At 38.1% G+C, this 12,326-nt stretch overlaps 1 protein-coding gene across 15 annotated transcripts in view; it reads left to right on the top strand.

The window, feature by feature from the left end:
• The window catches only part of EYA1 (EYA transcriptional coactivator and phosphatase 1), a 335,785-nt gene that overhangs the window by 204,873 nt on the left and 118,586 nt on the right, over positions 1 to 12,326 (top strand). For 6 of the 15 annotated variants that reach the window (XM_017962096.3, XM_031669624.1, XM_017962100.3 and 3 more), the window contains 3 exons: positions 3,758 to 3,827; positions 4,148 to 4,293; positions 8,658 to 8,795. In XM_017962096.3, the coding sequence (XP_017817585.1) occupies positions 3,758 to 3,827; positions 4,148 to 4,293; positions 8,658 to 8,795 (354 nt within the window). The remainder of the gene's footprint in view (positions 1 to 3,757; positions 3,828 to 4,147; positions 4,294 to 8,657; positions 8,796 to 12,326) is intronic. The other 9 variants (XM_017962101.3, XM_031669626.1, XM_009213196.4 and 6 more) reach the window with 4 other exon arrangements.

The following is a 12,326-nucleotide window of genomic DNA, read 5'->3' as shown; positions in this document are numbered from 1 at the left end:
AATGGATGGGAGTCTCTTTTAGAGGAGAGGGCATCTGAGCAGAGATCTTGGTGAAGGACAGGAATAAGTTTGGGTTCACTGAAATGTGATAGGAGGATAATGGAGGGCTTGGAGTTGAGGGTCAGGGAGGTTTGTGGCATGACTTAATTTATGTTTTTAAGAGGTCACTGTTTGATGCATGGAAGATGCTTTATGGGGAGAAGGGTGAGGTGAGGGCACGTGGAAGGAGGGAGACCAACGTTTTCCTCGCTCAGAAGAAAGATGACTGTGTTAGTTCATGTCTTCCTAGAAGAGCCACCAAGGCAGGATTAACTGTACCAGGATTTTGTTAAGGAAAAGGAGAGAGGGAAGGAAGGAAGGTTAAGTTAGTTGGGAGTGCAGTCTAAGAACATTTCAGCAAGGCCATCAGAGGAGCCCCAGGTCTCCCAGGAATAGGCAGGCCTACCTTAGTATTCCTGGTGCATTGTCACTGGTTGGGTTAAGCCCTTTGAAAGTGTCCCCTCACCCCTGCCCTGCATGGCATGGATGCATTGCAGGGCTTAACAGCTAGGCCCTTGTTCAGCTTCATCCCCTGCAGCAGAAGAACGAGGAGGTACATCTTCTATTTGCCACAACGTTGGTGACTGGAACAGAGTGATAGATGAGAAGTGAGAAGCTGTGAGGTTTGGGGTATATTTTGATGAGAAAGCAGACTGGACCTATGATCAAAGGGTAGGTGGGGTGTGAGGAAAAGAGAAGAGTCAAAACTTTACTTCTAAGCTTTTGACCTGATTGTCCGGCTGAATAGTGTTGACATGAAGGAGCCTGGGGGAGGAATGAGCTGAGGACCTGCCAATTTCAAGAGTTGTTGCTCCTCCCAGAGGTCCCAAGATTGTGATTATTATTCACTTTTGATTCCCCTCTCCCTTCCTACAAAAAGATTGGAGGAGCTTCTTTCTGTGTTGGACATAGAATGGAATAATTGAAACAGATAAAGAGATATTGGTTGTCCGTATATTCCCAAGGCTCTGTGGCAGGTGTAATTTGGAGTTTTCTAAGGGTAAAATGACTGTTTAATTTACCTTGATAGATGATCTGGGGTCATTCCCTTTGTTTTAGGTTGTTTTTGTCCTATGAAATTAAAATTAGTCTGAACTCCTGGGTTACTGTTTGGAAAGTTTAAAGTGTTTCATGCCATTACTGAAAAGGTACTTGAGGTATAAGATGGCAGATTTTTGAATACAGGCCACACAGAGATTGTGGAAGCCATACAGGGGTTTGAATTTAAAGAAAGCCCAAGAAACACCATTTGACCCAGCCATCCCATTACTGGGTATATAACCAAAGGATTATAAATCATGCTGCTATAAAGACACATGCACATGTATGTTTATTGCGACACTATTCACAATATCAAAGACTTGGAACCAACCCAAATGTCCATCAATGATAGACTGGATTAAGAAAATGTGGCACATATACATCATGGAATAAAAAAGGATGAGTTCATGCAGCCATAAAAAAAGATAAGTTCATGTCCTTCGTAGGGACATGTATGAAACTGGAAACCATCATTCTGGGCAAACTATCTCAAGGACAGAAAACCAAACACCACATATTCTCACTCATAGGTGGGAACTGGACAGTGAGAACACTTGTACACAGGGTGGAGAACATCACACACCGGGGACTGTCATGGGGTGGGGGGAAGGGGGAAGGATAGCATTAGGAGAAATACCTAATGTAAATGACGAGTTAATGGGTGCAGCAAACCGACATGGCACATGTATACCTATGTAACAAACCTGCACGTTGTGCACATGTATCCTAGAACTTAAAGTATGATTTAAAAAATTTTAAAAAGCCCAAAAGATATGACTTATTACATGGCCTTTGACACATTCAGTAATTTTAAGCACACCTAACTAGGTGAGTAGTTATAAGACAGCATTGTGGGTTCTTCACATTTATTTCATAAGGGATACTACTTACTGCAATCTATATTGCTAAAGAGCTGAATTAGGTTTATTATGTATGTTTATATAAAACTTAAAATAATTAAACCATTCTTCACATTATTGTGGTTTTAAACATCTACTTTGCTTATGCCCTAATTCTCACATTCTTTTTAAACAAACAATGTGTGTTGATTCCCTCTACCACATGCCAGGCCCTGTCAGGTGCTGAGGAAACAGGATAATAAGAAGTCTAATCCCTCTCTTCTATAAATTGCAGTCTTTAACTGACCATCCCACAGTTCTTTATGTGTCGTCCTTCCCACGCGTATCAGACAGAACTAGTCTTTGCACCTTCGCACCTGTGGCATCTAGCACCGCACCTGGAACAGAGTAGTGGCTCCGTATGTGCCAGATGATGGGGTGTACCAGCTGGGCTGGGTTGCCATCTCTTCAGTACAGATGCTGTCTCTGCCAAGTGGCCAGTCAGATGTTTGAAGTCTGGGAACTTACAAGAGTGGTACGAATCTAGATCTACTGTCCCTGGACAGGCCTTGTTTGTTTTACAAGGAAAGGATTACTCATAGATTTGAAGACTCTCATCCAATTCTACCACTGTCATCCCAAACAAAAGCTGGAAAATTGAATTTGAGAAACACAAATGTACCAGTGTGACAATGGGAAAACTTTATGAAACTTTGAGTACATGGAACCTTCTAAAAGGATTTTAGTGTAGAATAGAATTAATAAATAATAGAGCCTCCGAAGATAGTAATTGTTGGTAGAAGAATAAAATAAACTTATTATATCTTATAATAATTGCTGCCAAGGAATATGCATCTTAGCCCGATAGAGATTAGGGAATTGGAGGAAAAAAATATGTACATGTGATAAACGGAAGTATGTGTAGATATATATGTATGTATATAAACATACACATATATGTAGATTTATATGTATGTCAATTGACTCTGTTTACAATGAAATAAGCTGAAACTGCCATTTTCAGGACTTTGTTAACATAGGCTTTTGCTTCTTTAGTTCAGAATTAGAGTACAAGAACATTTGCTAGGACTTTAGTGCATTATTTAATCAAGTGAATGTGATTAAGAAGAAAAGTTCTGCATGAATGCTTAAATACCTCTTTAAAAAATAAAGGCAAACCTTTTTTTAGTTGAACATTGAAGTTGATCACATATAACTAAAAGGCAAAGGAACACCCGGATCAGCACAGGAAAAAACAGGCTTAGCTTGTAACTTGAGAAATTTAAGATAGTTATAGGAATGCATTTTTACTAAAAACCATTGCTAAATCAATGCAGGCAAATGAGGATCTATCCTGGTTCTTCTCACCTGAGAGAAGATTAGACCACCTTTCTTGGTAATACGGCCTCAGGTTTGTGTGTTCTCACTGAACACAAACAATAGGCCGGCTGACCTTTCACATTCCCACCCAATCCTGCCATTCAGCTTCATACCTCCCCTTTCAGCACAGCTTTCCAAACAGTAGCCAGGACTCCTCGTACTATTGAAGTATTGCCACTGTAAAAACTCACAGCATGCCGGCAGGTATTTGAGAAGATTGTGATGATGTTTTCTAACAGTTCATTTAAAACTAGAGCCCTTAATCAGTTTCTATTCGTTCCTCTTTATAGTTTCTGTTAGGTGGAACCATATGAAATTGCCATCTCTGCAGGTCACAAAGATCAAATATCTGAAATTACATATGGCCAATCTATAGCTGAAAATATATCAGTGTTTTCTGTATATTTTGTATTTTGTTTGGATTATTGTGCATTATTTTGTTTTGTTTTGTTTTTCAGCAATTGGGAGCAGTAGCTTCAGCCCACGACCAACTCACCAGTTCTCTCCACCACAGATTTACCCTTCCAAGTAAGATGTATTTTTCTCTTAATCAATAAATAACTTCTCTGAGTAGACTTTTATTTATTTCAAGTCATGTCTGTGCCCACATGTTCCATCTTAATTTAAATGAAAGTGCATTTCATAGAGATGTAAATATATTGACACAAATTTATTTTGAGCATCATGTAGTGGAGACACTGAAGTATTTCAGTGTTTTGTCAATTCTGTGTGAAAGTTTTACTTTAAGATACAATATTTAGCTGGAATTTGTGATGTGGTTGTTAATCGGTTTGCATGTTTCCATCTAATGCATGGGCTTTCTATTTTCTGTCATTTCTGACAAATAGCAGACCATACCCACATATTCTCCCTACCCCTTCCTCACAAACTATGGCTGCATATGGGCAAACACAGTTTACCACAGGAATGCAACAAGCTACAGCCTATGCCACGTACCCACAGCCAGGACAGCCGTACGGCATTTCCTCATATGGTGAGTAACCTGCTATTATAGTGGTGGTATTATCGCATGGGCATGCATGTATTAACATATTTGAGTGGTACTTGAAGACCCAATCCTCGGCCAGTTTAGAAAGTGTTGTCATGTTCCGTTTGTAAATTCTTAGTGTGATTGTTTCTAATGAGCCTTATAAGAACTGGCAGCAGCTTATCTTGAGGTCAGAGGTAGCGAAAAGATTGTGTGGTTCGTATGCCTTCTGCTCTCATTTTTCTCCATTTATATCTCAACCCTGAATTTGCCATTTGAGCACTGGGCTGTGGAATCCAAGATATTTTTGTGCATATTTGTGATAAAACGTCTGTGAATGAAGTCTTTGGGGGTACAGATTCATTTCCTATTTATCAGATGCCTAGCTGTGATTAGGGACGTACAAGTAGAATTCAACAAACTCTTGCTTTAAACTCGAGGGTGGTAATAGTCTCAAATTTCAGCATTATCGACCATTAGGAAAAGTGATCTATATATCACTGCCTGGACTGCACTTTGAAGAGGCAAATCAGGAAACATTTAAAGCTCACATAGACATTTGTTCCTTCCCACCTGGAGATTATCTTTATCTTGGTGTAATTTAACTCACTTGTTATGGGTCAATACCTGTAAATTAAAAATAAATCCAACAAAATCTCAAAGCTTAATTAAAAAAAAAAATCTCAGAATTTCAAAATACGTTTTCTTCCATTAAATTGTCATTGCGATTCTAAGTAGATTGAGCTGAATAGAAACACTTGAATTATTGGCATTTTATTAAGAAAAGAATAAAACTGGCCGGGCACAGTGGCTCAAGCCTGTAATCCCAGCACTTTGGGAGGCCTTGACGGTCGGATCACGAGGTCAGGAGATCGAGACCATCCTGGCTAACACGATGAAACCCCATCTCACCGGGTCACAAAATTAGCCGGGCTACGGTAGTGGGCCAGTCCCAGCCCGGAGCTGAGGCAGGAGAATGGCGTGAACCCGCGGGAGGCGGAGCTGCAGTGAGCCAGATCGCCACTGCACTCCAGCCTGTGAGCGACTCTGTCAGAGAATGGCGTGACCCCAGGAGGCTGGGAGCTTGCAGTGATTTAGATCAGCGCCACGACCTGAAGCCAGGAGCTTAGACTGTCTCAAGAAGGAAGAAGAAGGAAGAAGAAGAGGAAGTGAAATGAAGAAGAAGAAGAAGAAGAAGAAGAGAAGGAGGAAGGAGGGAGGGGGAGGGGGGAGGGGGAGGGGGAGGGGAGGGGAGGGGAGGGGAGGGAGGGGGGGGAGGGGAGGGGGAGGGGGAGGGAGGAGGAGGAGGAGGAGGAGGAAGAAGAAGAAGAAGAAGAAGAAGAAGAAGATCTCAAACAAAATGGAAGGAAATACAAATAAATGGAATGGACGAAGATGGATGGAAACTACCGAACCCAACAAACACCAGGATAGGAAGATTTTAGAGACAGTTAAAATGGAATTTTTAGAATTATGTCTCATTTCCATAACTTTTATTCACAGTTTCTCTTAATAATATTAGCTATAGATTAAATTTAGCTGGAATTTATTTTCAAACTATTCTTGGACTAAAAGAAGAAAAAGGATCAGCTTCCATTCTATAATAGAAGTCAAGGCAGTCTTTGATTTATGTTCTCAAATTTTATTTGTGAGATGGTTATTTGAAGTGTAAATGTATTTTCCAGTCCACATGGTTCTGAAGTACTGTCAGCCCACCAGTGCTGTCATTGGAAGGTGCCATTCCCATCACGGCCCTGGCTACCAGCCACACACCTTTCTTCTTCCTTCTCCTCCCCATTCAGTCATGGTGGGACCTGGACATCTCCCTTTGCCTGTTTCTGAGCTCTGGGTTAGGGGTTCCTCCAGTTCTAAACCATTAATGAATGCCCTTGTCTGAAATAGCTATTCAAAGATTGTGAGATGAGCAAAAGGTCTGGGAATAGAATCAGAACTAGCAGAGTGAGGATGGGGATTGTAATGGGATAGGTGGGGATAGGGGATGGGGGAGAGAGTGAGGCTCAGTGTGGTGAAGGGCTTTGATTCCAGAGTTTTCCATGGTTATAAATTCCCAGGGAATAATTTTCAGTTCTTAGCATTTCACTAATAACCCCCTGTCTTCTCTTTTGGGAACTTGAGTACAAGGAGATGCCCTGAGTACTTCTGATCCAAAAGTTCTATTTTTGGGGCCAGTGCATTGAAAAATATGGCATCCTTCTCCCCTTTGCTCTTTCATGAAAGAAGAGCACATAGCTTGGGTTTTAACTGCTGATAGTCAAAGCTCAGATGGTCTTACAAAACTTTCTCCAAGGACTTGTGCTCTCGACTTTCTATTGAGACCCTGTAAGAAGAGATTGGCATATCTTTTTATCATGAGAATGATAGATCAATGGGGAAACACAAATTCATTCTGTTTTTTGCTGGATCTGCTTAGAGTCTGCCAGTGAAATGAATTTGCCACCTTGTAGGTAGAAGTCACAGAGATAGGCGTGGCTATGGGTGCTTTCTAGCTCTTTCTGCCTTTCCTTACATGTTCTTATCACAAAGATCCCCATCTGGAACCAATAAGCTAAAAATAGAATCAAAATACATGAATTAGGCTGGGCACAGTGGCTCAAACCTGTAATCCCAGGACTTTGGGAGGCCGAGGTGGGCAGATCACAAGGTCAGGAGATCGAGACCATCCTGGCTAACATGGTGAAACCCCATCACTACTAAACAAAAAACTGGCCGGGTATAGTGGTGGGTGCTGGTAGTCCCAGCTACTCGGGAGGCTGAGGCAGAAGAATGGCGTGAACCCAGGAGGCGGAGCTTGCAGTGAGCAGAGATCACACCACTGCACTCCAGTCTGGGTGACAGAGCAAGACTCTGTCTCAAAAAAAAAAAAAAAAAAAAAAAAGACATGAATTATTGGCATTTTATTGGTATAGGTGAAGGCTGGAAGCACATCAGTATAGTCTCAAATGCAGCAAGAGGTGGAAAATCCCTAGGGGTGACAACATGGAAAGAAAGGGATTTTCTAAAGCCATCATGCCACCTGTCTGGGGCAGGTGTATTTCCAGGGACCATTTCTATGTATGGGTTATTCATTGATTTGGGATTACCTCTACAGGGAAAAATCACATTTTTTAAATGTTAAGGTTGTGTTAAGACTTAAATGTTAAGGTCATTATGAAGTTATTTAGAGATACTGCAGGAATTAAAGTAGGCACTCTCAGCCAAGAGTCAGATTCTCCTACTGCCTTAAAACAATTACTTAGCTGCACTCTGCTGATGAGATTCCCCTAAAATGGAAATAAACAGTAAGACTACTGTGTATTCTAGATCCTAAAGATATCATTTATTTTAAGTACAAAGCAAAATTATTTAAAAATGTGAATTCCCTTGGCAGAAATTTTCCTCCCCTCCCTCTATGAAAATGAAGGAGAGTTGTTAACATGCATGACTGTCTCTAATTATAATTAATTAAAGACAGAGCTTAGCCCCATACCTCAGTGCTGCCAATTCCAAGTTCCAAAATTACGTTATTAGTCTGATGTTTGGGGAAGTATTTGGGGGCCACAAATACATCGTTTTTATATTATTATATAATAGAAACAAAGGTACTTTAGACTACATTGAAAACAATTGTAGACAAATATTTTACACTAAAAGGGACAAAAGGAAACTGCTGGTCGACCTCACTTGTTTATAAATCACTGCTGTTTTGAAAGATTCAGCTCATTAGTATTCTGCTTCCTTTGTGCTTATTTTCTGATAGGACCTAGATATTCAGGAAAAGCCTTTCCACCATATTGTTTAGCTCTGTGCCCAGTATTGCGTCTTTGGACTTCAAAATGAGTTGGTACTGAAATCGGCTTTGTAGTAGAAAGAGTAAAGGAGGGAAAAATACTGTGACTGTATAATATCTAATTAATCATATATATATGATTATCATATATATGATTGTATAAATCATATATATAAAGGATTTTAATTTTGACACTAGTCAATATAGCAACTTTGGGATCATTTAGCTAAAATTTAATTATGGCTATTTCTTGACTGTGAAGGAGATGATCTTCAACTCTTACATTAAAACAACAAAATGAAGTATGAAAATATATCACAGGAGTTACATTTTATAGAAGGGATGTGTGTTAAAGTGCAGTAAAACGAGAGAATAATGTGAATAGGCATTCAAATCTGTAATCCTGGATTTAAAAAATTGAAGTTGTACTTTATGGTATTTCATTGTATGCATATATACCCTTTATTTTTGAGATAAGATTGGGGAAGCATTTGTAGTTAAACGGTTGTGGAAGTGTATGTTTTTGTATATTTGCCAGCTTTTGAAAATGGACAGATAGATAAGCTATCACTAACTGATTTAGGTGCATTGTGGGCAGGCATCAAGACTGAAGGTGGATTGTCACAGTCTCAGTCGCCTGGACAGACAGGATTTCTCAGCTATGGCACAAGCTTCAGTACCCCTCAACCTGGACAGGCCCCATACAGCTACCAGATGCAAGGTCTGTATATACACATTGCTATTTTCCTTAACCCTATAGGTTGATAGTTAACTTCTAAAGTGGAATCTGATGTTCCATGTAAGTAGTAAATCAGGATGGCAACTGGATTGGGCTTAGAGGCAGGACACCTGCTTCTAGTTTGTTTCGTCACTAACCTATTTTCTTTTCTTTTTTTTTTTTTTTTTTTTGAGACGGAGTCTCACTCTGTCGCCCAGGCTGGAGCGCAGTGGCCGGATCTCAGCTCACTGCAAGCTCCGCCTCCATTTTCTAGGCCTAAATTTCCGTATTTGTAACATCAGGGGGTTAGACTGAATGATCTCTAAGATTCTTTCCAAAAAGCACTAAGTTTTTTGTGAAGTTGACATTTTTGCCTTTGTGTCTTCTGTCAGTTATAAAAGAAATTAAAAAGTCAAAAGTCAGCCATGTAGGAGGTTGTGATACGGTATATACTAAAAACTTGCTCACTTGATATTACCATCCAACTTTTCCAAAGGGCTGTTTTCTTTATTTTCATTATGAAGTGAGGCTTGGGAAGTGACAGTCATAGCTCTAGAAATAAAGTATGTGATAAGTGTTGAATAATAATCTCCCAAAGACCAGTTGATCAGATTTACAGACACCCAGTGAATCTTTAAGAAAATGCTTGTAAGAATCAGCCCCTGGGTTCTGTTTTTGAAACTATAGGCAAGACATAATGTAAGTACAAGTCAAATGGAATGACAACTGTCATCTTCAAAGCTGGTCTCAAGAATGCATAGACATTACTTAAAAGTAGCACATTTGTTATCTTGCAAATAGATCTTTAAAGTGCTTGAGAATAGTTCTCACATAATTTAAACATTTTCCTAATATCTTGTCTTTACTACAGTTCAGTTCAGTGAATCATATTCGGCCTCCTAATAGTGCCAAGCCATAGTTGAATCAAATCCCTGATTATCTCTTTTTGATTGAAGGGGTTCTTTTTATAGTTATTGTTTTTATATATTTTATCTTATTCTCCATTGCATTAATAATATTTGTTTATTGCAGACAAATTATAAAATACAGAGAAGCAAAAATATAGTCTATGTCTCATACATTTATTACTATCATTTTATGTTTATCTAGATATACAGTATGGGCCCATTATTATATAACACAGTATTGCAACCTGCTGTTTTTAGTAACAAGTACATTTTAATCATCTTTTCACATCAATAAGTTCTGTTCTGTGATATCCTTTTAATGGCTACATGGAATTAAATAAGTATGTCTTATTTAACTAATTCCCTATTATTTGACATTTAGAGCAATGCTATGCATGTCTTAATTATTTCCTTTAATTATTTCCTTTGATTATTTCCTTCGAATAAGTTTAAGTATAGAATTTCTACATAAATTGTTTTATGCTCCTTTAAGGATTTCCTATATATTTACACAAGGAAGTGCTGGGTGTCCAAATGTACACATTTGATAATACCTTTCTTTGAAAAAAGTGTCATTTTGGTAGGTACAAGATTTAGTTTTATACACATTTAGAAAAAACATAAAACATTTTTTCTTCTCTTCAGTGGCAGTCATCTTTATTTTATTATTTTTCACATTAAAGATCTCAGCCTTTTTAAATGTTTTATTAATATGTTTCCTTAAGAATGAGATATATATATATGTGTGTGTGTGTGTGTGTGTGTATGTGTATATATATATTTCAATTTATCATTTTTAAGAGTCTATTTTCCTGTATAGCAAACTACAATTTTAGGGGACAAGATCCATTTCATATTTGATTTTGCATTTGATTCAAAAGGCCTGAACTATAAAGTTTTGACATATTCAGTGATTACAAAATAAAAACTGTTTTATAACAGATAGCATTTATTGGTAGAAGGATATTATTTATGTGCCTGATTCCAAAACTTTTATGCAGCCTTGGAAAAGAACTGTTCTACACATGCTGAATATCAATTGAGTAAAGGAATATAAAGAACAAAAAGTGATGGAAAGACTTTATTAATTAATTTAACAGTCCTGGGCTCTAGTAAAGAAATGGATCATAAGGCAGACAAGGTCTGTTTGCTCACAGAGCTTTCATTCTTGCCAAAGAGAGAGACAGTAGACGAGCAACCAACTAAATGATACAATTGCAGATTCCTCCAGGAGATATCAGGAAAATAAAGAGTGCTGGAGGGGTCCCAGGGTCTACCAGGGTGCCTGTGGTATCCAGGTCTCCTTGAGGAGAAGTGGATCCTAAAAGTGGGAAAGAGGCAAGTGAAGTGCCCTGCCCAGAGCAGAGCTACAGAATTGTATGGTTCTGGGCCTGTGCCCGTCCACAGCCTTGCCATTACCTGTCCACCCAAAGCTAAGTACAGAAACTGAGAGTTAGCATCTAGAAACTTTCATAGTCAGTCAATAATAAGTTTTATGTTTATTGAATCAAATACTTTTTTTAAAAATGAGACTTGTACTCTCTCTTGTTTTAGAGAAATTTTTTTTTTCTTTTAGAAGTACATTACTTTGTGTTTTGCTCAGTTATCAGTCTGTGGAGGACTAGAGGAAAAAACCGATCCTGGACCTCAGATAGTTTGAGAAATGTGCTTGAGAGTTACTTTTATCTTGCTCCTCTCCCAGAAAAAAACTTATGCAGCAGAAACAATTCAAAACCAGCCATTAGAGTATAGTGCATAAAAAGGGGGAAATGAATGAGTAGAAGAGGAAATGAATTTGGAAGAAAATAAAACTATTTTTTAAAAGAAATAAGGACATGGATAGCACCAAATAAGGCATTGCTTTTCTATCCACAGATTTATTATCATCTGGGCTTACTGGATATTGCATTAAAACCTTTTGTGTGTTTTTGTACATCCCTTAGTTGAATGGCCTTTCCAATGGGACATTAGGACCCATTTCCCATGACTGAGGCATTGTTTCACATGACTATTTTTATAATGATATTTTATTCAGTTTTAGACTATTAGGTTGAGTATTCCTAATCGAAAAATCTGAAATCGAAAATGATTCAAAATTTAAAACTTTTTGAGCACTCACATGATGCTCAAAGAAAATGCTTATAGGAGCATTTTGGATTTCAGATTTTTGGGTTAGGAATGCTCAACCAGTATATAATGCAAATATTCCAAAATTTGAAAAAATTCAAAATCCAAAACATTTCTGCTCCCAAGCATTTCAGATAAGGGATATGCAACCTGTAATATGACTTCCACATATTAAGCCAGATGATAATATACTATTAATTTGAAAATTAACTTGCCAAAATGATGATGGATAATGCTATATAGTTAGCTACAGAATGTATATGGCCAGATTTGGGTACTTAATTGTGATTAATATGTAGTTCTTAAATATTAAATGCAGTATGAATACTTCTTCACCATTATTCAATGATTTTGGCCACCTAGTTGTGGGATTCTGTTGACCTTTGAGTGTCTTTTCAATACATGTTTTTTAATATAGTAATTTGTACAACGTCTAAAATTATTTTCAAAATTCCCTCAGTTCTTTTAATCCTTAATGAATAGCAGTGATTTTTTTTTT

This window comes from Papio anubis, chromosome 8, assembly GCF_008728515.1.
Source record: "Papio anubis isolate 15944 chromosome 8, Panubis1.0, whole genome shotgun sequence".
Classification (NCBI taxonomy): Eukaryota; Metazoa; Chordata; class Mammalia; order Primates; family Cercopithecidae; genus Papio; species Papio anubis.
Note: the sequence above shows the minus strand (reverse complement) of the source record. Positions and strands in the feature narration are given on the sequence as shown.